The sequence below is a fragment of the Anas acuta genome, chromosome 2 (assembly GCF_963932015.1).
Source record: "Anas acuta chromosome 2, bAnaAcu1.1, whole genome shotgun sequence".
Lineage (NCBI taxonomy): Eukaryota > Metazoa > Chordata > Aves > Anseriformes > Anatidae > Anas > Anas acuta.
In genome coordinates, this window is record NC_088980.1 from 1,118,034 (window position 1) to 1,143,947 (window position 25,914).

A 25,914-nucleotide genomic window follows, 5' to 3' on the forward strand; every position below is an offset into this window, starting at 1 on the left:
TGCAATATTCCCAGGGAAGGCCTCCTTCCAAATTGGATTTTGTAATTACCAAAGGAAAATGGGATCTTTTTTTTTTTTTTTTTTTCCCCTGCTCCACTAATCCAGCCTCTCCGACGAGCTGTTATTGCTTACATTTGTGACTGGAGGCTGATTTGTGGGCCAGGGCTAACTGACAACTGACTGACGCTCTCTTTAAAATCGGTGGCTTGTAGCTAAGGAAACCCTGCCTGTAACCGGGGACAGCAAACGACTTCTGCGACGGAGGTTCTGCCTTCCACTGCTTCCACTCTGGGTGCTGTGGGAAACCTGGCTCTTCTGCTCCCCCCTCCCGGTGCCCCCCTCCTTTCTTCCCCAGTCTCATCTTTCCACTAAACCTCTGTTTTCGCACTTGGGAAGGTTGCCAATTAGGGAGAGAAAAAGTGTGCGTTGTCTTGTCTTGCCGAGACAAAATGGATCCTTAATGCACTTTAAAAAAAAAAAAAAAAGATAACATGGCCTTACCAGAACTATTGCTTTTTGGTGGGGTGAGAGCATGTGTCAGGGGCTATGGATTTTTAAATAGCATTGACGTATTTATTGGTACCAGTTGCAATAGGTTTTGTGTGTAAATGCCTATCCCAGCTACGCTGAGGTGGATTTAGAATTAGTGTGGTATTGGTGCTGGGAACTTCTGCATATATGACTGTATGGATTGTTTTAGATGGCTAAAATCACATTTTTATATATATATAATATAATTTTTTTTTAAAAAAAGCAAATAGTTGCTTTGATGTTTGAGCAGGCTTCCTGTATTCCAGGTCTACCTACTGCACAAATAAGGCAAGCTAACAAATCAAGTGACCGCAGGTTTGGCAGAGCAAAACCTGCAGCAGTGCCTGTTGCAGATGTGCCAGAGGAACGGCTCGTAGGTCTGCCACAGCAGAAGAGCACTGACCCCAGAGTAGACCCCTGTTCGGTAGCGGAACCCGGATCTGTTGCTGGAGCATCCCCTCGCACTAGGGTTTCACATAAAAAGGCAACCGAGCAGCCGTCCGGTGTGCTGCCAGAGCTTGTGGAGAGCTGCAGAGATGCACCCAGGGAGAGCTGGGATTTGGAAGGTTCTCTGGCTGTTGTGAAGAAAAAGAAAAAGAAACCAAAACAAAAGAGAAACCAGCCGCCAAGAGCAACGGAGTTCTGGGATGAAAACTCAGCAGTCTCCAGAGCTCCGAAAAATTCTCCAGTTGGTGGTGAGTTGCAAAAACCAGATGTTGGCCCCGGAATGCCCATCAGAACTTCAGATGTGCCAAAGGATGCTAAAATAATAACTGGAAGTCCCAACCTGGTTGATGAAAATGCCTTCTCAGTGCCGGCACCAGGACAGCAGGTCCAGAAAACCAGCGTGCCGTTTGAGTCACCAAAAAATAGAGACTTCATCCCAAAAGAAGACGTGAGAGATGACAGCTGGACGTCGAGCTCCAAAGGGAAGAGAAAACAGGTTCCCCTGAAGCAGGGAGGCGAGACCAAGCCGGGGGAACCTGTTACAGCAGAGGTGCCAACCAAGCCCATGGAAAGAAATGTTCCTGGTAAAAATGAAAAGAGGGAGTCTGATGAGGCAGGATGTGCTGGCCTGCAGGCGTCTCTTTCAGAAGCGATCAGTGTAAGCAAAGCAGAAACTCCTTTAGAGGTCAAGCCTTCAGAAACTCTCCTTTCTGACAAGGATAAGGAAGCTCAGCGCGTATCTCCTCAGCATAAAACACCCAGGGACGCTGCCCCCCGTGAGCTTCAGCCTTCCAGTGGGTCACTGGAAGAAGCAGCGAAGAAAGGAGGTAGTTGTGAAAAAGGCAAAGGGGTTGAAAACGAATCCTTCAAAGAGCCTCCTGCAGGGGCTGTGGCCCCATCGAACCAACATCCTGACAAGCCAGCTGAAGAAACCAAGCCAGTGTCCCCCGATAAGTGCTTGGCAGTCGACTTAAGTGCTTCAGAGGGATTATCAAAGACCCCAGCAGATACTACCAAAATGCCTGTTACACCGTTAGCTGTACAAAAACCCGAGGCAGTTATTAAGCCTGCTGCAGCCAAGCATCCTGCTTCTGCTGAAGCAGCAGACGGAGCTAGAGTGGCAGATTCCCCTGATAAAAACAAAGGGGACGGGTTTATTGCGTTAGAGCAGCAGACTGGAAAAGATCTCAGTATTGCTCATGGGATGGACAGACCGAAAAAAAAGCGTGGTGAAGGGAAAGTCAAAAAAATCAAAAGTTCCTCTGAGCAGGTAGCTGTTTCGGAGGATGTAGGCAAACCTGCTGATGGGGTGAAGGTAGATGAGACCATGAAAGAAGCAACTTTCTCTGATAGCTGCAGGGAGGCTGATTTTCCTACAAGAGGACACCCATCAGCAAATGCACATACTTACCCTGCAAAAACAGCAGAGAAGCCCAAAAAAAGAGGTAGCGATGGGAAAAGTAAAAAAGGTGAAAGAGGTTTTTTCCAGCAGCCTTTTCTTGAGAGTAAGGTGGAGCTTGGTGGTCTTCCTGCCCCAGCTGATAAAACTGAGGAAGTAGGTGATAAAGGTGGAGAGAGAGGCTGTAGTGCTGGGTCTTTTCAGGAGAATTTATTGGATTTAAATAAAATTCAGAGGCCCGTTGAACTAACAACAGAGGGACCTAAAGAAAGTGTTGGGAAAAGTGAAGTGGCTGCTGTGGTTGCTTTAGACCAACCGTTCTTTCTGGAGGGTAGGAGAGAGGAGACAAAGCATCTTGCTGTGGCTGACACCATCAGCCCAACAAAGGAGGTAAAAGCGATGGCTAAGGGCAAAGAGGCTGGACTTGCTTCTCCAGGTGAATTCGTTGTGCCAGATTCTGATGCAGTGTTGGTGGCAGACAAACCTAGGAAGAGGAGTAGTGATGGGAAAAGGAAAAAAAGCGAAAAAAGTTCTTCTGGGCAGTCAGCTGGCCTGGACACCAGGGTGGAAGCAACCGATGTTCCAAGCAAAGAGAAGGTGGCTGGAAAAACAAAGGAAATGACCTTTGATAAAGATAAGGCATCTGATTTGGAAAGAGAGAACCTGACAGGAGTAGCCAAAGAGGTGTTGGAAAAGCCTGAAACAGAGGGTGGTGATAGGAAAAGTTCCTCTAACCAGCCAGTTCTTGCAGGTCATAAAACAGAGACAGCAGAGCCAGAGCCAGCCAGCACTAAAGAGACTTGGCCCGGTACTGAAGGTAAGGAAATAGGTGTTAAAACAGCTGAGCCTCTGCCAGAGCACAGGGCAGATGCAGCTGCAGCATGCGGTCCCGTCAGGGACCTGGTGACAGACAAGCCTAAGAAAAAAGGTAGAGATACGAAAGGCAAAAAGGCTGAAAATAGTCCTGAGCAGCCTGCCGCAGCGGGTCCAGGTAACATCCCCGCAGTAGTCAAAGAGGTGGGAAATGCTAAACAAGCTCAGTCTCCTGCTAAAGACAAAGAGAATAATTTCAGTGCTTTAGTGAGCCCGCTAGATGACCCCTCTGATACAAGCAAAGCACAAGCTCCTGCTGCACCTCAGGAGCCAGAAAAATTGAGCACAAATAACAAAGAGATATGCAAAAAGGTGGAGGCTAGCTTGGAGCAGCCGTTGCTTCTGGAGCCCAAAGCAGGTGCAGAGATGTTTCCTTTTCGTGACAAGGAGACATCTGCCAAATCTGAAGCAGAAAGTCCCGCTCCTTGTAGCACTGGGGTCGGACTTCCTATTCTAGAGCAACCAGCAGCAGATCACAGGTCAGCCACAGCTACTGATAGATCTAAAAAGAGAGGTAGCGATGGAAGAAGTAAAAAGTCTAAAAATGCCCCTGAGCAGCTTGCTTTTCTAGAGAGAAAAATGAACAAGAGCGAAGCGCTGCCTCCCATGGGACCCGAGATGGAATATGGAATGGAAGAAATGGATTTTGTAGATGAAAACAGAAATATTAAAGGTTTTCCCATCAGCCCTCAAATGCTTTGGGATAATAAAGGAAACTACTCTGAATCCTTTGCTCAGGCTGCAGTAAGGGGCCCTGATGACACTGGCAATGTTTCAGAGAGGGGTACAGGAGCTGAGGAGCTTCCTTCTCCTGAGGTGACAGCAGAGAAGAGCAGCAAAGAGCCTGGACCTAGTGCTCAGGAGGGGGTCCAGAACCTGAAAGCTCCTGAGCAACCAGACAATTTGAGACATGAAGAGCCTGGAAAAGAGGTTTCAAAGAAAGAGAATGATAAAACTGAAGGCACTGCTTCCCAGGGTGGTGTTGAGGCAGGTAAAGCACTTCCTCTGGATCCTTCAGTTAAAGAGGACATTAAATCTAAAGAGGATGAAGTTTGCCTTTCTCCTGTGGCAAAGGCTGATGATAAAGAAGTAAAAACCACTGATAAAAAGCAAATCACTGACAGCACTTCCTCTGACCTTCCTCAGAAGGTGGCAGATGCAAAACACAGACCAGCTCCCCTAGGTGCCAAAGGGGCAGAGAAACTAGAAGAAACCGTCTCTCTTGGAGAGAAGGACACGGCGATACCAGAGAGCAAGGCAGATGCAGCCACATCGCAGGTGGTGGAAGCACTGGTGGAGAAGAAAGCCGAAGAGGTTGGGTTGGATGGAGGCAGGAATAGTGAGCAGGGCTCAGTGACGTGCCTGGGCAGCTTAGACAAGAAAGCAGCTGAAGCAGAGGCAGCTGGTGTAAATCTAGCAGCTGCCCCAACAACCCAAGTCAGTCCTGAAGGTAACAGCGAAGCTCATTCTCACCCAGCAGAAGAGGATGCTGCTCACCTGCAGGATGGCCCAGTATCAAAGGCTGGGGAAGATAAAGACGCAATTAAAGCAAATGAAGAGGAGTCTGAACAAAAAGCTGGAAAGGAGGCAAAGAAAGAGAGAGTTAAAGCAACAGGACAGCTAAAAAGCTACATGAGACCCACAAAGTCAAGAGGGGTGCCGACTCTGCCAGCCAGGTCTGCTGCTCAAGACCAGGAGAGACAAAGGCAGCTGAGAGCCACTGGTATGAGCCGGCAGAGGCAAGAAAAAGGTGTGTGCTTGTGGTTGGAGCTAGCAGCAGTAATCCAGGCAGCTTGCGTGCAAGACCTTGCTGTTTGTCAGTGCGTTGGCATGAATACGTAATCGTTAATCCTATGTGGCACAAGCGAGTGTGGCATGACTGGGTTTTTGGCTGATCTTAAAAGGCTGTTAGTTCTGCTTGCCTGTCTCACAGTGCTAATTCCCAACCTCCGAGGGATTGACAGTTTGGTTTACGTTCCAGAACTCGATTATTTGTTCTGTTCATTCAGAGGCGATTTTACATACATGCGGTACATGGCTTTTTAAAGCAAACTTGCACTTTTTGGTGTTAAGTTACGTTCGCTTCTTGTCATCAGAGACAGAGAGGCATTCATCCGACACGCAGCAGTGAATCATCGCGGTCACTAACTAGCATTGTGTGCTGCTGGAGGGCAGGGATTTGGGTGTTCCTGTGGTAGGAAATCTTCTCGACTGCTGCTGTGTCGGGCCTGTAATGCTACAAGAGGCTACTGCAACCAGCCACTGTTCCTCCTGCAGTCGCTCAGTGACTTTATCTTGCCATACCTCAAATTGTGAAGTCTGTAAAGCATGCTTTCTCCTAGAGTAATAAGCTTTACGAAAGCAAAGTGTAGCAGAACTGTAACAAAGTGTAAGGCTCTCTGCTGAGCCTGTGGAGGTGCTTGGTAAGCAGCCGGGGCTCTTCACTTGGGCTGTTGACCAGGGGACAGCCCCGTGTTCTCACAGGATTTTGTTCTAATTTCATAGAACGGAAGGAAATTCTAGACCTCTAAAATTAGAGCCTTTACACATCATCTCCATCCGTACTATAAAACCCTTGTCGTTCTGCTCAGTCCAAGCCTTCCTCATGAAGAACCGGGGCTGCCCTGAGGGCCGTCGCCGAGACGGGCTGAGGCGCCCCGATTTTCTGCCTCGTCATCGGGCAGGAAAGTTTGTTCCCGTTCCTGCAGAGTTCCTCGCTGCCAGTTTGCATGATGCAGCCACTAACTTAACAAACATAGAGCTCCAGTGCGCCTTAACATGCTGGTCAGGTTTTTGAGAGGTTTTGTAATTTTAATGAGTGTTGCATAACCTGAAGTAGTTCTATTTTGGTGAAAGTGGTGTTCTCTGCATGAACTTGTGCCTGCAGAAGTGATGTTCTTTGGTGCATGATGATACAGAGTGAGGGGAAAGCTAAAGACAGCATCATCTTTGAAAAATTAAAAAATAAAAATCTTTAGGCTTTCCGTCATCTGCCAGAAGTCTTAACTTTCCTTTGCTTACTGCTGGATTTAAGGGGGTGGTATTCTAGTAGGAGATCCATGCAAACAAAGAAAAGCTCCTCATGAATATCTCACAGGTAAATATTCAAGAAAATTGTGGAATTAGTAAGGTAAAATGTGTAATTAGGTGAAGGATTCCTAGTTCAGAGCCATCTGTATAACCCATCAGTGAACTGGGGGCACACTCCCCGTCTGTAAGCAGGCCCGGCCTAAATTTGCCCAGGACTTGTCAACCTTCACTAGCTGTCATCCTCTCAGAAATTCACAGATCCACGGTTGGATTTTTTTATTATTTCTTAGAGAAGAAGGTTTGAAAGACCGAGCCTGTTTTGGAAATGCTGGTCGAGGCACTCCTTGCCCCAGCCCTGTGAGGTGCCGGGCAGGGCCCAGTAGGCCGCTGGCAGCCCCGGTGAGCGCGGCACCAGGCCTCTGGGCTGCTTGACCACCATGTACGTTACCAGGGCCTCTCTCCTTGCAGCCAGTTCCCAGCTCGCAGCTCTTTAGCTGTTTGGTGAGCCACAGAAAGCCAGCAAAACACGAGCTGAGTCCCTAAGGTGAGTTCAGCCCGTGTGCGAGTGCCTTAGGCCGCACCTGAGGGCAAGGCAGGAAACCCACACGCTGCTTCAACGCAGGTCAGGAACAGAAATCGGTGAAGGGAAGGTGTTGAGATCTAAAAACATGAATGTGTGTGCTTCTTTACTAGGTAGAGCAGCAGCCAGAGAGAGCTAGGAGATCATATTATAACCCAAATTTTCACAAAGTTGGTGGGGCCGAGGGCTGTGCTTACCTTCTCCTTTCTGCCTCATTCTCTCTGCCTCATTCTCCTGCTAAGGTAGCAATAAACTGCTCAAAGGTTTTCTCTCCTTACCTACCACCAGAACTTGGCCACCAGTTCATCTCTGTGTCTCAGGGGGCGATGTGAAGCTTATACTTTGCAGCACGGAATAGAGAGTCACAGAACAGAATATCCCGACTTGGAATATCCGCACACAGGAGCTATTTTTTTCGCCCTGGTGGGCAGTCAGCGATGTCTTATAAGAATAATGCATGGAGTTATTTTGGATAACCTGCTGCTGAAGTTTAGGAACTGCAGTCTCTTTAGCCAGGCACCCGTGTCTTACACTGTCTGTTCTGGAATAACGGGATGGCTTTCCATCAGCTCCTGTATGAACGGCTAAAATAGGTACGGGCTTTGTGGTACGGCTCCCTCGGGAGTCATGGCAACAGTGATGCTGCAGATTTCTCTCGCTGGCGGAAGTTGTGTGCGTCGGGTAGAAACTCTGCCTGCAAACTTCTGTAATTTTGTTTTCTAATTTTGACTGCGGTTTAAAGTTAAGAGCCATCAGATGCCGAGCTCTTCGTGCAGTTTGAATTTCATCCTTTGTGCATCTTTCGGCTTGATTTCGGTTGCTCATTTTCGTTGTTGCCAATGTAAGAACTTCCCTGGATTCTTCTGGAAAACTGTTTTATATCCCTGAATGTCAGGAGGAGGCAGTTGAGATGATAACCAAAACGTATTAGACGTTATCAGCCTTTAAAATGCGACTGAGCCTTCATGCCACTTCTTGTCTGGGATTAAAACTAAAATTGGAAATTATTTATAAAAAGCAGGGTCCTAAAATCAGTGCTTCCAAGCAGGAGCCCTGGCTGACGCAGGGCTTGAGATGTGATGTTGAGGAATAGCAAACAGAATAAATGATGGAAGGTTTTCTTTCATCTGGTGTTGAGCCCTGTGCTTCAGATTTACTGCTCTCGTCCCTCTACTCCTCAAGCTGTATTTCAGCATTGAGACATTAAAAATGTATTTCCTCCAGCCTGTCCTTAAAGAAAAGTCTATTTAAAAGAAAAAAAAGGGAAAAAAAAAGAAAAACAAACAAACAAACAGCACATTAATTTGTTTCAGTGGTTTGGATTTTGTATCTTCTTATGGTTTGTGATTTGTTTAAGCTCTTTGGGAAGGGGCCATCTTCATGAGCCTGCTGCTGCGGTGCGTAGCGCCGGGGATGATCTTGAGCTCTCTTCCAACCTAGAAATTCTGTGATTCTGTGAGGTTGGCTGCTCGCAGAGTAACGAGCTCACTGCAGAATCGCCTGGTGGCCTGGACAGCCACGTTTCGGGGTCATCCTCCCAGGCGTGGCTTGGAGGGACCTGTCCAGGTGGTCGTCTGCTGCTGAGTTGCCCCCTTTCCTCAAAAGCTTCCATCGCGATTGTCTCGCCGCCTCCTGCGGGCATCCTTCCAGCCCCCGTGCCTTCAGCGGAGCCGATGACAAGCTGTCTTTGCAGCAGTCACCAGTGCTCTCCATTGGCACCATCTCGGTGTGTAACGCAGGACGTATTTCTCAGTGTGACAGCTCTAAATCCCTTGTGTGCAAATAGGATACATTTAACGGCAAGAAATGCCGTCCCTGCTTAATTACGGCGTTTGCTTTTCTTTTCCAGCCGTGATGAAGCCCTTCCTCTGTTTTCTTTTCCCGGCTGGTTTGCATTGTGCTGTTGTCATTATCATGTTAAATCAGTTCAGCATTTCCACAGCCACCCTTCATTCATACAGTGTCTGCAGTTCTCCTGTGGGACCCCACGCTGTAATTGGGTTTGTCTAATACGAGGTAATGATATAGGGGAGCTTGAAGGGGCTGTGGACTGTATGGATTTGTAGCCGAAATCAAAATCACAAAAGTGTTTAGGACAAGTGCTTCCGAATAACGGAGTGGTATTTTCATAATGCCTTTTCGAATGGTCAGCACAACATCATGTTGTGTTAATTAAGACTGCTCGTTATCCTAGGTAGGTATATGAGAAGGTGAATCACAAACAATGGCACCAGACAGTTCTCATCTCAGTACTAAAGGTGTTTATGAGGCAAGAGAAATTTGCTTTTATCTGCTTTTCCTCCAAAAAGCAGTCGTGTGCTTGCATTTGGTTCTGCTTCAGCAGAAAGTTTCGGTGAGGTATCGGTTCAATCTTAATTAACAGGTAAATAAAGAAGACATTTTGCAGACCTATAGCTTGCAGCTGCTGGGTTTTAGAGGCCTCTTTGTCTTACGTTGAATACATCAAACGCGTTCGTGGTGAGGAATGCTCAGACCAGCACGCGTCCATCTCCTCCTGCGTGGCGTTGGGCCGTGGCTGTGCTCATCCTGGCTGCTGCTGTCACTGCGCAGTCTAAATTCAGGAGCTCACCCGCAGGCTTTGGCCATCGCCTTAGGGCTTGGTTCTTCGTCTTTGAGTTCCCGCTCACTCCTCGCGCTCCGAAGTTCAAGAAAAGCTGGGGACGAAACAGAACCACGGCTCTTTGTGAGTTCTGCCAGCTTGAGAATACTGAACACATTTCCTTAGGGAGGCTGCTCGTCTTTTGGGGATACCTGAATTGGAAATCTCATCCTTCTTGGCTTACATTGCTAGTTCGTTGCTCATGTATTGTGAGTTTGCTTCGCCTGTTTGCAGTTTCTGCTATCAAATACTCGTACGATAACCCGATACTGGTAATATCCGAAGTGGTTTTGGAGTGATTCCAACTCGAGTTCTGGTTTTGGCTGATCATTAGGATTTTTAATATATTATCTGTAAATGCCAAAGTGAGTTGAAGTTGGACTAGATGATCTTTGAAGACGATCTTAGAGTATTCTGTTCTACTCTAAATGGGGTTTCATCCACAAACAGCCTGACCTGTACAACGTGAGCCTGCGTTTCGTCACCCTCCGCACCTTTCACCCTGTAGTTCCAAGTCACAATGGCCAGAATCCTAAATATTCTGGCTCACCTTGTCATCCTTTTGATGGGCTTCTTCCAGACCATGAGAATAATCGAGGCGCGTGGGTTCAGCGGGTGATGGCACACCTTGGGCTCCAGACGTCCCCGCTGGTTTTGCACCCTTTCAGACGAGCTGATGTGAACTGCGGCGTTGTGGTCTGGGCTTTTATGGCCAGAGCATATCCGTGATGGCTCTGGCCGGCCTGAGCACCGACCGTTATTGGTAATAGCACTTAATTAGAGAGCACATTAGCTGGAGACACTGGCAAGGAGTAGCTCATCCTGGAAAGTGATGTTGCCTTAGAAACCAGTGCAAAGGACTGCACAGAAACGATTGTGTTAGATTAGGGGAAAGAAAAAAAAAAAAAAAAGGCAGCAAAGGCATTAGGAGGGATAAGTAATAGCTCTGGGAGTGAAGCAAAAATAGAAACGCTGGGCTGATTCATCTGCTGAGCTGGAAGCTTGCAGATCGGGTACGAAGCCCTGACGCGCCGACGGAGTGATCTCAGAGCCCGCACGGGGCCGGGGGCTCCTCGCAGCCGCTGCAGCACGCGGTGCCTCGTGCCCTGGGACGTCCTCACACCCAGGGGCACGCACAGGTGCCAAAATATCCAGGCAGCATGGATAAATGGCTGTGGGTGTTGAATATTCGTACTGAAACGTGCGCTGTATGTGCTCAGCTGCCTTGGCCAGCTTACTTGTCTCAGATGTACCTTTAAGAAAGGCCAGGAGATAATGATAGGAGGGTTTGAGGATATAACGTCCCCAAAATATAACGTCCCCGTGTGAAATCCGCTGCTGTCTCACCACTGGGGGGTTGATAGAAGCTCCAGGCACTGGGGACTCCGTGCCCAGCTCTGCACCAGGGTCTCCCTCGTGAAGGCTCGCAGCCACGTCACAGAATGAAAGGTGCTGGGGAGCCGAGCGGGCTGTGAAACCCCAGATGTGATGTTTGAAGAATATTCAGTCCTCCCCAAAGTTGGACTATGGGGAAAAGCAATGGTGGGGCTTCCTTTCGGAAAGTCTCTCCCTTGCCCTTCTGACCCAACTGCTCTTTAGCACGGGCTCTTCCCCACCTGAGTCATTTTTTTCCTTAAATCTGTCCAAGTCCTCCTGTTTTCTGGCCATCCACTCATCCTTTCCTGCTCGTCTTTCGTTGCCTGATGCTGCTTCTCCTATCATTTGTAAGAAAAATTAAGCTCTGTAAGACTTTAAAGGAAGATCTGGGACCAAAACTCCGGGATCGGGGCTGCCGGTGGCACGTTGCCTGTGTTGGCAAACTTGGTCTTGCTGAAAGCTGAGCGCTTGAAAAAAACGTAGCTTCGGGGCAGAATGGTAAGAAATCTCAAGAAATAATGCACTTGGGAGAAAGTAGTGGCTGGAGGCTTGGGACTGGATGTCTGGAGACAACGTGCTGTGGGCAGGATGAAGCTGCTGAAAGGCTCTCAGCGCATGAACTCTAAATTACCTCCATTAATGTCCTGAGAAAATAAATATTAGATGACTTCAGAGGTTTTCATAGCCAAGCACTCTGCTGCTCCTGACTATCGCAGGTATTGAACATGGATCAGTTCGTCTGTTTAAAACCCATTATAACAGAAAGGAGCAGTGGTGGTGGTTGGTGGCTGTATTTTGGGGATATCATGAGTCAGGCTTTTCTTGCCAGTGATAGGAAATCTCTTCTGCATCTCTGGGCTCAGAAGGACCAACCCCTAAATCGATGTGGGTTTCCTGGTCTCTTCTCTAAATGGTAAATGTTTGATTTTTTTTAAAAAAAAGAACCAAGCAAAAGCCTGCTGGCTGGGCTGAGGTAGCTTTACAGCCGTGCCCTCACCCCTGCTGCGGTGCGTTAAGCGGTCTGCAGTGGCCCCAGAGCTGCTGTTAAAATCTAGTTTTGGAATTACCTGAGCAATAAAGGATTAACAGCAATTACACGGGATCGGATGACTTCGGGGTCTTACATCTTCGGGGACCAGTCTATAAACACGTACAGGGCGAGCAAGTGCTTGCAAACATGAGTCCCACACCAGCTAGGAGAGCAAATGCAAGCCTTGCACGAAGGTCCCATTTTCCACTAGGCAAGATCCCCATGAATATTTTAAAGTAAAAAAAAAAAAAAAATCACACTGTTGAGGCCTTTTGAGAAGTGAAGCTTGTGGGTGGAAGTATTCTGGTTAATTAGAGGGTGTCGTGAAAGATTCATATAACTTACAGTTCCTTAGTCATTGTTTTTAAATATAGCAGCGTCTTAAACCCAGAGCTTAAATACAAGTAGATAAATGTGTGGATTGTAACATTTCTCAGCAGCAGGTTAAATTCAGGGGGCGTACTCTAGCTTGCTGTCTCTGGGTGTAAAAATACATCTATGCTCAGTGAAGCTATAACAGGGAGTCCTTCTACTGCTTGAACTGTAAGGATAACATTTTCTCCTGGGCTGGAGTTTATTGACGTCTGTAATGGTGAGTGTCTGTAAAGCAGTGTAACTGGCTCGGGGGAGAAAATTTGCCTTCGTTAAGGATTAATCGGTACCAGGCACTTAAGAAAAAAAGACAGCTCTGCAGTTTGATCCTAATGCAGTCACAGCAATCCAGAGACCAGGGGCGGAGCGGCTGGAAGCGACCTTTAACACTCGCAGCAGGCTCCCAGTTTGATCAGGGAATTGATATTGAAATCAGGAATCACCGTTAAAAAGCCTTGCCGAGGATGCTGCTTGTAGAGGCTTTGTGGGATGCCCAAATGCACTTGGTGTGTGCTGAGACTGGTTTTGAAGCAGTGACATGAAATGTGAAATGCTAGGTGTAAATTACACGCTACAGAAAAAAGGCAGTTCAAAAATATTGTCGGGTGTGTTTGGTTTTCCTTTTTATTTTATAAAGAAAAGAGATAAAAAATCAGGTTTGTGGTATTAAAAACTACAAAACCTCTTCTAGCTGAGATTTGATCCTTTTCGGCTTTGTCCACTTGCTCATATGAGTGATGGGATTTCTGGTTTGCGAATCACGAACCCCTTGTTGCAGCAATACTTGTCACCGGTGGCTCCTAACGAACGTGTTAAAATTCACTGAACACAAAAGCCCCCCCTGCCCTGAGAGACCCTCCTGCAGCAGGGCATTTGGGGCTGGCTGGGCTTGTTTCGAGGCTTTGTTTTGGTTTTAGGGGAGGAAAACGCTGACCTTAGTTCATCGGTATTCTTGCGTGGCTCATCGGCAGGAATTAACGCTTGTAAAGGCATCGATCATAATACAGGCTGACAGGGGAAAGGGTGACAGCAGGATTTCCAGGAGTGCCTGACTGCCGAGGAGACGCTGCTCCCAGAAACACCATCTCACCGAGCTCACCGAAACCCCGCTAGCATCTCTCCGGAGGCCACCGTTCCTGCTACAAAACCGCCCTTTCTCTACGGCCCTACAAAAAGCCGAGAGCTGCTGCTTTACCTCCGATGCGTCGCTCGAACTAGTGGCTGCCTTGGGTAAATGAACGCGCTCGGGAGGGGTGGGGAGGAGGGAGCTGTGCCGCGAGCGGGGGCACGGCGTGGCGTGGCGTCACAGGCGGCAGCGCCGGCTCGCTCGGCTCCGCGGCAGCCTCACAGCTCCGGGAGGAGGCGAAGGCATCGGAGATGTCTCTCTCCAACAAGCAGCCCGCACCGCTCTCCGAATACAGCCAGCTGTGCAAAAGCAAGAACCCGGAGAGCTTCTCGGAAGCCTTCCACTGCATGGAGTCCCCGAAAGACTTCGGCAAAACCGAATTCGAGTGGCAGAGGACTGAGGGGAAGCTTAACGAGATTGGCTTGAATGTAAACTCAGGGGGACCGATTAAGGACGGGCTCGTTAAGAACGCCGGTTTCACGGATGAGGACAAGCTCTGCTTCTTTGAAGGCAAACTAGACAAAGAGCTAAAAATAGCTCAGAAAGACAAAAGAGAAATTGAGGTGCAAGGGAAAAAATACCAGGCAGCTGCAGGTCACCTTGAGAGCTGGTCTCTGATTTCTGAAACGTTTCCTTCTGCAGAGGGGAACTTCGCAAACCCTAAAACTACAGATTTTCATTCAGGGCAGGCAGGAGCTGAAAAATCCTGCTCTGGGCTGGGTAAAAATGAAGCCATCACCGATCAGGAGAAGGCAGCCGGGAAGGCTGGAATGGAGACCAAGTGCCAGCCAGAGCCAAACCTGCCCAATCTGTCCGTGTCGGAGAGCGAGCCCAGCAAATACACGAAGGAACAGGAGGAGATCAGTGTCTGGAATCCTAATTTCCACCCCATCCTGCCTGACAGTTCAGGGTCTAAGGAAGCAGCCGGGAAAAAAGATGGAGCCCCCAGCTATTGTGTAATTGGGGTGGTTAACGACAACTACGGGCAGAGTGGATTTTCTTCTCCCTTACCTGCCTCGAAGCCAGAACCCCCGACTACGACCGTGGAGCTCGCCCAAGATGACTCCAAAAGTAGTGACTTTAATAACGCCACCGAAACGGAGGAAGAGATGGAAGACAAGCTGAGCTGTGCAGACGACGGCAATTTTCTGAACAGGGCTGCCCACCAAAGGAAGGCAATGAGGCGTGCAATGTCCGAGTGCTCGCACTTATCCGTGCCCCTAACCCTTAACCTGGCTGACAAATACCCCGAGCCGGTGCTTAGGGAAGACGTCGCCACCGGTTTGCTCTCTCCTAATAGCAGCCTGAGCCAGTGCTCCAGCCCCACGGCCAGGAAGCCGGCCGCCCCGATGAAGAGGTCGATGACTGTGGCAGAAGAGCAAGCGGGCACGGAGCAGAGCCGCGCGGGGCTGCCCAGCCTGGTGGTGGTGAAGGAACCCCAGCCCCTGGCGGCCGAGGAGCCGGCTGCCAAGAAGAGAGAGGAGAGGGGCAGCGGCAGCAACTCGGCCAGGAAGGAGCTGGGCAGCCCGGGCTTGTATCACAGCAAACTGGAGCAAATCCCTGAAATCAGCGGCCAGGACAAAGGGAGGGAGGAGGCAGCGGCGGCGAAGGGGGAGAAGAGGAACGGCCCCGATGGGGCCGCCGGCTCCGACTCTCCCAAAAGCAAATGCGCCGAGATGGAAGGCAGCAAAACCGCTCCACCGGAGAGAAAAGAAATCGAGGTCAGCGATGTGCAGAGCACCCCGTCTCCCAAGCAAGGAGGTTCACCACGTGATGGTATGTTGCTAATTTTTACCTCCCTTGGGAGCAGGCAGCCAGCAGCTGAGTGACTTCTCGGGCTGCGGATGGAGGGTGGGTGCCCGGCACACCTGACGGGGCTGACACAGTTCGGGTTCCGGTAGTTAGAACAAAGGATGTGTTTCTGGGTGGACAAAAATGGAGGAAAAAAAATCAAAAATGAAATAAAGAACCATTGCCTGGCTGGCTCCACAGCAGCTGTTTTGGCAGCAGCCCTGAATTGCTTCCTGGGCTCCTAAAATAGCTGCTGAAGCCGGTGGCATCCTCACGGCGAGAGGTCTCCGTTCTGCACCCTCCTGCCACTCCCTCCCGCGTGCATCGGGGCCGTATTGTTAGGAGCGAGGGCGTTAGCCAAGTTAAAACCTCGCGGCTTCTCCCCCCCGGAGATCTGAGCATTGTCCTTTTTTTTTGGTTAAGCTTTTACACCCTTCGGTGTTGGTTGGAGCTGAGCAGTACCTGGGTAGAACGGTGTCTGGAGTTAAGCTCTCCCGAAGCACTTCGGTGCTGAGATGCAAAATGCAATTCCCCGTTCCTGATCGCATCCTCCCCTCCCCTGGGGCTTCAGTGGCAATGTCAGATTGTTTTATTTGTGGTGGCCTGCTGCCTGGCGGTGCTGTGGCGAATGAGGGCTGTCTTCCCAGATGTAGAATTCCTGAAAAGAGAAGTTATTTGCTTTTCTCCAGCCTGGAACAAGCATCTGTCCCCCAAAAACCTGCTTTTTGCCCAGGTTTGGGGTGTGAGGAGGGTCGGCGTGCTTTGTCTTTGTTGCCTGAGCTTTCACGGGAAGATGAAAGAAAATGTGTCGGGGAATAAAGACAAAAGACACGCGCGAGGATTCCTGCGTCCAACCACTTCATGTGCAGTTGGCCGGTGAGCTCGGCCCGGGGCGCTACGGCAAACGGGAGGTGGTGGCACGTGGAGGGGGGGGTGACAACCTGATGGGCATGGGGACGTGCTGCCCGGGTCCAGCTCCGAAACGCTTGGTTTGGGGGTGTTGAGCAGAGAGGCTGCCAGTGCTGTGCTCGCTGCGGGCTCAGATGCCGGTCTCCTGCTTCGGCGGCGTGTTGGTGACACCCAATGGTCGGCCCCAGACGCGTGGCAGCCTGGGAGATGCTCTGACGACGTTTTGCTTCCAGCTATCAGTAGTCATGTTCGATGCAGTCATGTTCTGTCTGTCACGGCTTTCACTTCTCTCCAATAATTTCTTTAAGATGCTCCAATTTCCAGGGCTCGTGCTCGGGCCTGCCTCCAGAGCTTTTGGCAGCGCAGAGCTCCCCGCTCCGGCGTGCCGCCACGGCTTGTCCTCAGCCCCCTTGGTTATTTCGGAGCTGCCTTGCCCCTCACGGTCTGCTTGGTGCGCAGACTTTGAGTCGCTCTGGCAGCCGTGAGATGCAGCAGTGTCAGGTTTGGTGGCAGCGCGTCGCGGATCACAGACATCAGTCCTCCGGAGCCTGAGCGGAGACGTCTAGAGCAGGCTGCCCAGAGCCCCCCTCCAGCCTGGCCTTGAACGCCTCCAGGGCTGGAGCATCCACAACCTCCCCGAGCAACCTGTGCACCCTCCAAGTGAAAAACTTTCTCCTAATTTCCAACCTAAATCACCCGTCTTAATTTAAAACCATTCCCCCGTGTCCTATCGCCACCAACGCACGCATAAAGGCGTTCCCCCTCCTGTCTATACGCTCCCATGTACTTGTGCTGCACACCTTCCATGTTTTAGGGAATTTCTGCGGTGTTGGGCTTTGCTGGCATCTGTTCCGTGACCCAAGGGTGTTTGCAGCGAGGCCGTGGGGTCGTTAGCAAGGAGCTTCGTGCTCTGGACACGTAGGAAGCCCGGTTCGGCCGGGCCGGCCATTCTGCAAAACCCGGACCCGTACGTGGGGTCTTCAAATCAGAAAACCACTAAAAAGGATTTCAACTGCAAAGGTCACTGAAAGACAGCAGCGCCTGGGTCTTCCGTGGTTTCTGCTTTCTGTAGACAGCCAGTTCATGTTACCGAGCTTTTTTAAGCATTTGGGTTGGAAATTTTGCACTCTCGCGATCTGTGTTATAAAAGCTTGTTTAAAGCCCTTAAAACCACAGGTCTCGGTGTGAGCCGGTCTGGTAACAGCTGAATTAGCAGGCAGCACGAAGGTTTTCCTAGGTAAGGGGGTGGGAGTTGTATGTAACTGCTTTTTTTTAGTCCCTTCTCCAAAATCGACAGGTAGGAATTGGTCAGGTTTGCTTGGTTTTGTTGCCTGTGCTGCCTTGGTAAGAAACAGCCTGGGTTTATTTGCTGCTGGAAGGAAACGCAGCAGCAGAAGCAATAAATGTTTGCTTTGCTTTGTATATCTGCAGCTGAGAAGGAATTTTCGGAATGCAAAAGGAAACAGACAGAAATTCCTTGGATGTTTCCGAAAGGCTTCACACTTTGCGATGAGCTTCGGCTTCCTCTCCTCCGCTAATCAGCCAGGCAAGCAGCCGAGGCTGTACATGTACGTGTAGAACTGATGATAAATCTGCCCTTTGCATTTCATTCACGGCTCAATTACCCGTTCGTATCCCCAGCAGCCTCCTTGCTTTGGTCTTGATATTCCTGAAAGAGTCGCCCAAGCAGATGGGAATTACTCGAGTGGCGTTTCTCAGAACTGCTGCCCAAAGCAGCTTTCCTCGGCCCTATACAGCTCGGTTTCTTCTGGGTTTTGTTGGTTTTTTGCTAAACCTCTGCCACTCCTGGTTTTAGGGTGACCTAGAACTGTACATACAATATTTTTTACGGGTAGTTGGGTAGTAGGATGACTGCACACCTAGCTAAATGTCAGTCTAAAGGCTGTCAGGATGGAATACCCGTTCGAGTCTCGCGTACCCACGGCAGGTAGTTGAAGCGAGAGACCACGGTGGCAGGTTTGAACTGATCAGAGCTGAATCGTGGAACTTGTTTCTGCTCCCTTGTTCCATCAGTAATCACTGCAGATTCTTCCCCAAACAAGAGGCCGCATTGTTTCCTGCACTAACAATAGATTCGATTCACGTCGGCGTTGTGTTTTTCTTGTGTGATTTCTTGCACATACCTAAAATGTCAGCTCCGATGGTCTCACAGAAACGACGTGGTTCCCCACTGCCTTTGCCTTCTGCCTGTTCTCTTTTTTTTTGATTCTTCTCCAAGTTCAAATACTTTTCACTCTGAAATATCAGAGATTCCAGGCACCGTTGGACCAAATTCAGCCGAGACCGTCGCCTCTCGGTTACTCAGTAGCCCGATACACGCATCGGGAAAATTGTCCTGGTTTCCTGACCCCTTCTCCATCGAGATCTGTAAGCAAGGTGTGCAACCCGACATCAATTCTCAATCTCCCGTGGTGTTTTGCAGCAGCACACTTCGTTGGGTCATGGTTGAGGTAAATGTAGAACCTGAGACTGGAGTCACTGCGGGGTGAGGGTGGGAAGCCCATCGCCCCACCTTAAATAGATGAAAGTTCATTACGGGATTAGGAAAACTCAGCCCAAGCACCTTGTAACGAATTCCTGATACTCGTTCCAGTGATGTTACCTGTTACAAGGTTCCTTGCCAGATGAAATCAGGCTTCTGATGAGAAAAGAAACAAAGGGCTGCAGGGGAGGGAGGTGCAGGAGTGTGACACGGGCCTGGCTGCATCACCGGTGATATCTTATCCGTGTGCTCAGCTCAGAGACGGGATCCTGCTTGAAATGCTTTTGCACTTGGAGCAGGAGGATTGCAGTTGCACATTTATGGTACCTGAAGGGATGCCCGGGATCCCCTGTCCCAGGCATGCCCAAACCTTGGCTGTCACTTTGAAGCGCTCTCAGACTTCTCCAACATCTGGAGCAGTCTCAGGGACAGACAGGAATACGAGTTCCAGCTTTTTTCATGTCCAGCATCAATTTTTTAGCACAACATTACAGTCAGAATGTGTGTGAGCTACTCTAAATAAACACCTGACTGCAGTGTCTGATTTAGGACTTCTGTGATACAGGACACTCTGATTTAGGACTTCCCTTCCCAGGTCAAAAATAGCCTTAACAAATCAACCTGGGCTTATGAGATGCAGGCCAGGAGAATATCTGGGCCTGTTCCTCGATTCCTGATAATCAGCCAAAACCTACAAGTTGCTGGAGTTTCATTCTGTGCCAAAGAAAACGCTGACCTGTCCTGTGTCTGGGTCAGGCAGGAGACATTTTGTTTAGCTTTCTCTGGAGAGGGGACAGCAGATCGGGCTGTATTTCTGCTTAAATTGAGACTTGGTATCTTTGTAGATAGTTTTGTCTTAAGAACCTCCGACAGAAAGGCTTTAACTGGGTGAGTTTTGCGATGAAGCAGCTCCTGCTGGAGGAGGATGGGTGAACAAGAAGCCAACATCTGGGCAGAGGCAGCGCTGAGCGTGGTCTGGTTTTGTTTCCAAGGTTGTTTACGCTGAAGAGGGAGAGTAAAGATGGTCATTGCCTTATTGCTTAATCTATTTCTCTTAATGGATTTGCTGCTGATGACTCTAATCCTTACGAGAATTACGGAGCTGGTGCAGTGAATGATGTTTTAGTTCGGCTTAGCCTGCCCAATCTCCCTTGCTGGGGATATGGAGGATGAGCGTGTGGCCTCATTCACCGCCGCGTTTGAACGCAGCTGCAAATCCACGGCCAGCTCCAAGCCTGCAACGAGCCGACCTCGGGCAGAGCCTTGGTGCCAGGAAGGTACAGTGCAGACCCCAGTAAGGGGAAGCAAATGGGAAGGGTGGGAGGAGAGGGGACTGAGGTGCTGTGCTCTCAGGGAGCTGAAATGCTCCTTTAACGAGTCAACAGAAGGGAAGAAAGGAAAGCAAGACCTAACATTCATAATCTTCCAGCTGCGTGGTAATAATAATAAATAATAATAATAAATAATAATAATAAATAATTCCCCCTACCACCAATCTGCACTTCTGCTCTTGGGCTTTTGCTTAGCACAGCAGCAGAAGATGGGAGAAGATGCTGGCACTTAAGTCACATTACAGAGGGGTCTTCACCTGTTCCTTTTGACGTGTAGAATGAATTTTGGGGAGTGCCAGTTCTTGAGTGAGCTGTGGCGTGGCACATGAGAGATACATGCCCGTGGGTTTTGTTCTGCACGAGGTCCATCATTCATAAAACCGTGCGGTTGCGTGGTGTAACTTTAAAAAGATGCTCCTGTGTACTTTTCCCTAATTTTACTTTTTCAGGGAAGGAAACACAACCTGTAAAGCTTCTCAGATTTAGCGTCCGATTTATTTATTTTTTTCACATACCCTAACAGCTTTTGGGACAAATCTGCCCCAGCTACACTGCTCGTGAAGGGCCCTGAAAGGCCGGAGGTCGGTGTGTGCTCCCCTTGTGTTCCCGCTCGGTCACGTAGCACGAGCTGGAACCCTCACGGGTTTGTTCCTGCACTGGCTGAGGAGGAGCAATAATGCTGCTGTTGTGGGGATTTTGTAATTGTGGATGTCATAAGGATGCTTTTGTGTGGCTTTCCTTCGGCAGATGAAATTGTGGGAGTTCAGAAAGGAAAGGAGATCAAACTGGGGAAACAATTGCATCAGTTTCTCGATGCTTTACACCTTTCTGTTCTGAATACAACATGCAAATCTTCTTGTCCTCTGCCTCAAAAAGGTTGTAGTCGACTTCAAAAGGTGATAAACAAAGGCATCACGCTAGAGAAATTCACACGGAGAGCGGCTGAATAACTTAACTTTCAATCCTAGAACAGAGAGGACTTGGGGAAGGGATGGGTGTGAGATTGCCTATGAATGACACAAATTGTATCGTGAATGACAGAAACTGTGAACAGGAAAAGTCTGTTTGGTTTTTCCGGTGTAAGAATGTGGGTCGTCAAATGCCAGTAACAGCAGGCGCTCCCGGGGGTGCTCGGGACACAACCGAGCCACGTCCTGAGCAATCTGGTGCAGTTTGAGCCTGGTTCGAGTCGGGAATTGGGCTGAGTGACCTCCAGGCATCCCTCCCAACCTGCGTTCTTCCGTCGTTCTAATATTAAATGATTGCTTTGCCTAAAAAGCTGGTGGAGAAGCTCATGGAAAACTTAGAGCCATCCCCTCCAGATCGGGTAGTCCCTAGATTGTGAGTCACAGGCTGCTGAGAGGGATTTATTTTGGAGAACGGGGGATTTTTTTTTCTTTTCCTTATGGTTCGGAAAACTATATATGGTTACTCTATTCATAAACAGCTCCTGGTTTCAAGGAGACATATGATTAACTGCGTATGGCGTGGGCATCCTCCTCTACAATGCCGTAACAGTCATTCAGATCGGAGCAGGGCTCCGGAGGTCTCTGCTTTAACCCCAGACTCAAGATCACGCCTAAGTAGGTCACGTAGCTCCAGGGCCACATCTGTCCCTTGCAAGGTCTGCAAGTCTCCAGCGATGGAGAGCACGCAGTGCTCCTGGGCCTCTGTTTGAGCTCCCTCGTGTTGAAAAACCTTTCCCTTGCTCTGGGAAGCTGCTGGTCACAAGCAGCCCGACCCGGCAGGACCTGGAGGTGATGCTGAGCTCTCCCAAGAGGTATAATTGCCTTCCGAGTGACGAGCCAAGGTTAAAAACCTGAAGCATTGCCCGAGCTGTCCGTATGGGCAGTTGGCACCTGGGCCAGCTGGAAGGAGCGGGGCGCCTCGTCCTGCCTTCCTCCTCCACCAGCTGAACATCACCCACGCTGTCATTTCCCACTGCCCAGCTCTTCTCTTTTCAGATTACGATGACTTTCGCCACCATTTGGTGCTGCTTTTGAGGAAGATCCCCCATTAGCATCCGGAAAACTCCATCAAGATCCCCAGGAGCTGGGGGTGCCCCATCCCTGGCAGTGCCCAAGGCCAGGCTGGATGGGGCTGGGGGCTTTGAGGTCCCACACTGACCCATCTGTGGCTCTGTGATTCAATTTCCTAACCTGTTTTCTAAGGAGAGGAAGTCTCCTGAAAGGAGAGCTAACCACAGGAGGAGCTGCACATCAGGAGCTTGTGACTTGGTGTTCCGTAGGTGCGGTAGCACGGGCTGGGGCTGAATGACTAAGTGTGAGATACGCTCGGGGGCTCCGTCAGAAGCTGTTCTCGTGTGCTGTATATAAGCAACCATAGAACAGTGTTAAAAAATTAAAACTGAGCCTTGGAGGACAGTTTTGGTCTTAAAACAATGGCAAAGTAGCTGCTCTCCGGTCTGTTCTTTGGTGGGAAAAGATTTGTCTTAAACACATCAGTCCTTTGACTGCTTTGTGTAAACCTCCTCCTCCGTGCTCTTCATGGCTTGCCCTGATAGTGTGGGACAAGTTCTCTCTTTGTAATTTTCCTGACCTAAAGGAACAGCATCTCCCTTTTTATAGCAAGGACCCAAAGCCTGTATTTCCGAGCATCATCCTTTGGCACAGAGCATCCTCTTTTTACAGCCCCTGAGAAGTCGCTGCTCCGTGTTTGCTAGGACTCGTGCTCCCACTGACCTCACTTTTATCCGAGCACCACGTTGCCTTTGCTGGGTCCTTCACCCAGTAACAGTTTTGTCCAACACCTCCCAGAGGCTCCATCACCCGCTCCATACACACGAAGCCCCGAAGCCCCGTGGGGTCAGCAGGCTGCCGGGGGGTCCCTACACCCCGCAGCACCACGGCCGGCCCCAGGGACCTCCGAAGGACACCCGATATGACTGCAGAGGAAACATCAGCACAGCTTATCGGGTTTGCTCACTCCTAATTGATGCCTGCAAAACCTCCCTGGGCAGCCTGTCCCAGTGCCCCGTCACCCTCACCGGGAAGAATTTCTTTCGCGTGTTGGTGCAGAACTGCCTGGGCTCCTTCCAAGAGATCCCCGTCTTTTTTGTACCGGGGAGCCCAGAACTGGACCCAGTTCTGGAAACTGGACACGTTTCTCCCTCAAGCCCCTTCCTCCTGCCCCTGGCACAGCGGTCGCTGTCCCAGCTCGGAGCAAGATGTCCTCGAAATACCTCTCCGAGGTCTGTTGCCGTGCTTGGGGGAACGGGCAGGCTGAAAAGTCTCTTCAATAATTCTTGCAGACTAATGAGCAAATTTGATTAAGATTTGGCAGCTTTTCCCAACGCAATGTCCTGCAGCTAGCACATCTTTCCCAGGCCGTTCTCCGCTCTGTGTGGGAGCGAGCACCTCGTAATCACCCGGGGAGCACACGGGGCTGTGGCTCGCATCGAGGCAGCACAGAACTGACCCCTCTGAAGTCCCTTGGGGTTGTGCACAGGCTCCTGGGCTTCAGAAGGGAGCTGCGTAGCATCCTGCAGCCCTCCGAGGCAGCAAGCTTCCCCCAGCAGTCCTGGCATCCATCATTTATATGTTCCCATTAAAAGGAAAAATCTTGTTCGTCTTACAGACCCTCCATCCACTCGGGTCAGTTCCTTTGTGTGTCCAGTGAGGTTGTACCTCCAAAAACCCTGTGTTGGACAAGGTAGTGTGAAATACCACGAATTTCATCTTCTCATTCGATCACAAACAAGGAAGCTGCCGAGTTTAAATCCTGAAGCTGCGCTCAGGGTTTCCAAGAAGCTGCTTGAGGCTTCCTGAGCCGGCACATCGCTGGGGCTGCGGGGTGCGAGAGGTTTGGTGGTGCTGCTGATTTCGCCTCCACCACCATCTGATAACAATAACAGTTGAGAGGTGATTTCCAATCAAGGACAAGTGACCTCGTGTCTTTGTATTTGAGACAAGCAGGATTCCAAATTAAGCTCCCCAAAATCAAATCTCCAGGCACGGAAGCACTGAATGGGCAGAAAGGAGGTGGCTGCTCAGCAGCAGGATCTGTCCACGCCAGTCGCTCTTTCTGGCGTTGCTGTAGATAAAATTGACAAGTTAAATGAGGGAGAGCATAAAGGTTTATTGAGATTCGGTGGAGAAGAGCAGCAGAGAGGAGCCGATATAGATTAGCTACCAAAAAAGGACTTTCTAGATGAACGTGAATGCCCCTTAATAATTCTGCATTAAAGCTAGCAGCCAGCCTGGACATTTTAGTGCTTGTTTTTTTTTTTTATAACTCTTTTTTTGTATGCAAAAGGCATGAAGCACAGTGCTGCAAAACATTTCAGGTGACTTGGGAGCCATGACTAGGAAGAGGTTAATGCAATATGAGGATGAGAAAGCTGCTAAACTTGTCCCAAGTCAGAAAAAATAAATAAATCAACGAGAGCAAAATCGCTGTGCTGCTGAGCATCGCCCGGGCAGGAGGAGGGTTTTATTCTGCTTGGTTCAACAATGGAGTCCGTAGCAGGGCTGAACTGTGCTTTGAGGCTCTCCCTTCAAGGCTGGCAAGCGAGAAAATGTAAGACAGAAACAGCAATTTTCAAAGGGTGCTCAAAACAACCTGCTACTGTTGGAGTCGCTGCGCCATTGTCTGGTGAGCCCTCATCATGCGCTGCGGCACAACAATCCGCTGCCTTGTTCGAGACAGAAACACCCAACACTGGCTTTGTTTTAGTGCCCCGATGACAAGGGGAAAAGGAAGAGATGTGTGATGGGCTGGTAGCTCCGTGCCCTTCTCAGATCTGCCAGGAGCCTCGAGGGTCACGGCTGGTGGCCGGTGCCACCGCGCTGCCCGCCGGGGAGTTGTGCTGAGGGTCCCCTGGGTGCTGCTGTAGGTCCTCAGCAGCCCCAGGGAGCTGGGGATGAAACCTGGGGAGCTGCTGCTCTGAGTCCTGTCGTGTTGTGTCGTTTTACCTCGGGGGGCAGGCGGTTGTTAGCCTTTTGCTGCCAGCTGGACAATCCACCATCAGCCTTAACGAGGTTCCAGGTGATGGAGGAGGCGGTTGTGGCTCCCACGCTGCGTTCACTGCTCCCTGCCCGGCACAAAACCCTTCGGGGCGATGACAAAACCCCAGCAATCGCTGAGAAAACCTGAACCACCCCTGGGCTTTGCTCTGCAAATCACCGTGTGCAGCAGCATGGCACCGTGCACCCCACGCTCACCAATTCCGTGGCAGGCTGAGGTCCCCGTGCTGCTGCTGCCCTCTGGAAGAAAAGCCAGAAGTGGTAGGGCCAGCCCGAAAATAGCGCCCTGCTTCAAGGTAACAGTCGTGGTGTGAAAGCTCTCAGAAGCCAGAGCTGCACTGTTCATATTCCAACGATTGATTTTACCAGCTTGAGAGATGGGGAAGTTTGCTATTTTTAATTAAACCAGAGGCTTCCTTCAGCTGCTGCCTTTCTTTCCTTCGTCAGCTGAGTAATGGGATGCTAATGGCATCTGGATGAAATTTTTCTTCCTCTGAATGTTCTGATTTGGGGGAAATTCTTCCAGAAATAGCCAACCCCTAACTGCCTTGTTGCCTCACCTCTTGTTACAGCATTGAATAATAAGGGAGAAAAAGTAAAACAAACAAACCAAGCAAACGAAAAAGCTCAAACTTAAGTCTCCATTCGTTTTATTTTTTTTTACCAGCAAAACCCGAAGAGCCCAAAGCAGCTGAAGCCGTGACAGGGAACGATATCACAGCGCCTCCAAACAAAGAGCTTCCTCCCAGCCCTGAGAAGAAGACAAAGGTAGGCATGGGTTCACGTTGAGCCTGTTTGCTTCTGCAGTTTTTATTTGCCAGCTTTTCTGCTTCTTAAGCCACGGCGACACGAGTTCTCTTTTCTGAGCTGCCATTTGCGAGCCACTTTGCTGGAACAAAGGCATTCAGTTAGGGAGCTGTAAACAAGGCAGGCTGCAGCAAATTTGGCTGAAAATGGATTTCATGAATTCTTGGTAGGCTTTTATTTAAAGTAATGCTCTGGTTGGTATC

The 25,914-nt window shown here is 49.7% G+C and overlaps 1 protein-coding gene across 13 annotated transcripts in view; it reads left to right on the top strand.

Moving 5' to 3' along the window:
* Positions 1-25,914, top strand: part of MAP4 (microtubule associated protein 4) — a 139,131-nt gene that overhangs the window by 91,748 nt on the left and 21,469 nt on the right. For 12 of the 13 annotated variants that reach the window (XM_068673140.1, XM_068673130.1, XM_068673137.1 and 9 more), the window contains 2 exons: positions 798-5,000; positions 25,572-25,672. In XM_068673140.1, coding sequence (XP_068529241.1) covers positions 798-5,000; positions 25,572-25,672 — 4,304 coding nt within the window. The remainder of the gene's footprint in view (positions 1-797; positions 5,001-25,571; positions 25,673-25,914) is intronic. The other variant, XM_068673142.1, reaches the window with a different exon arrangement.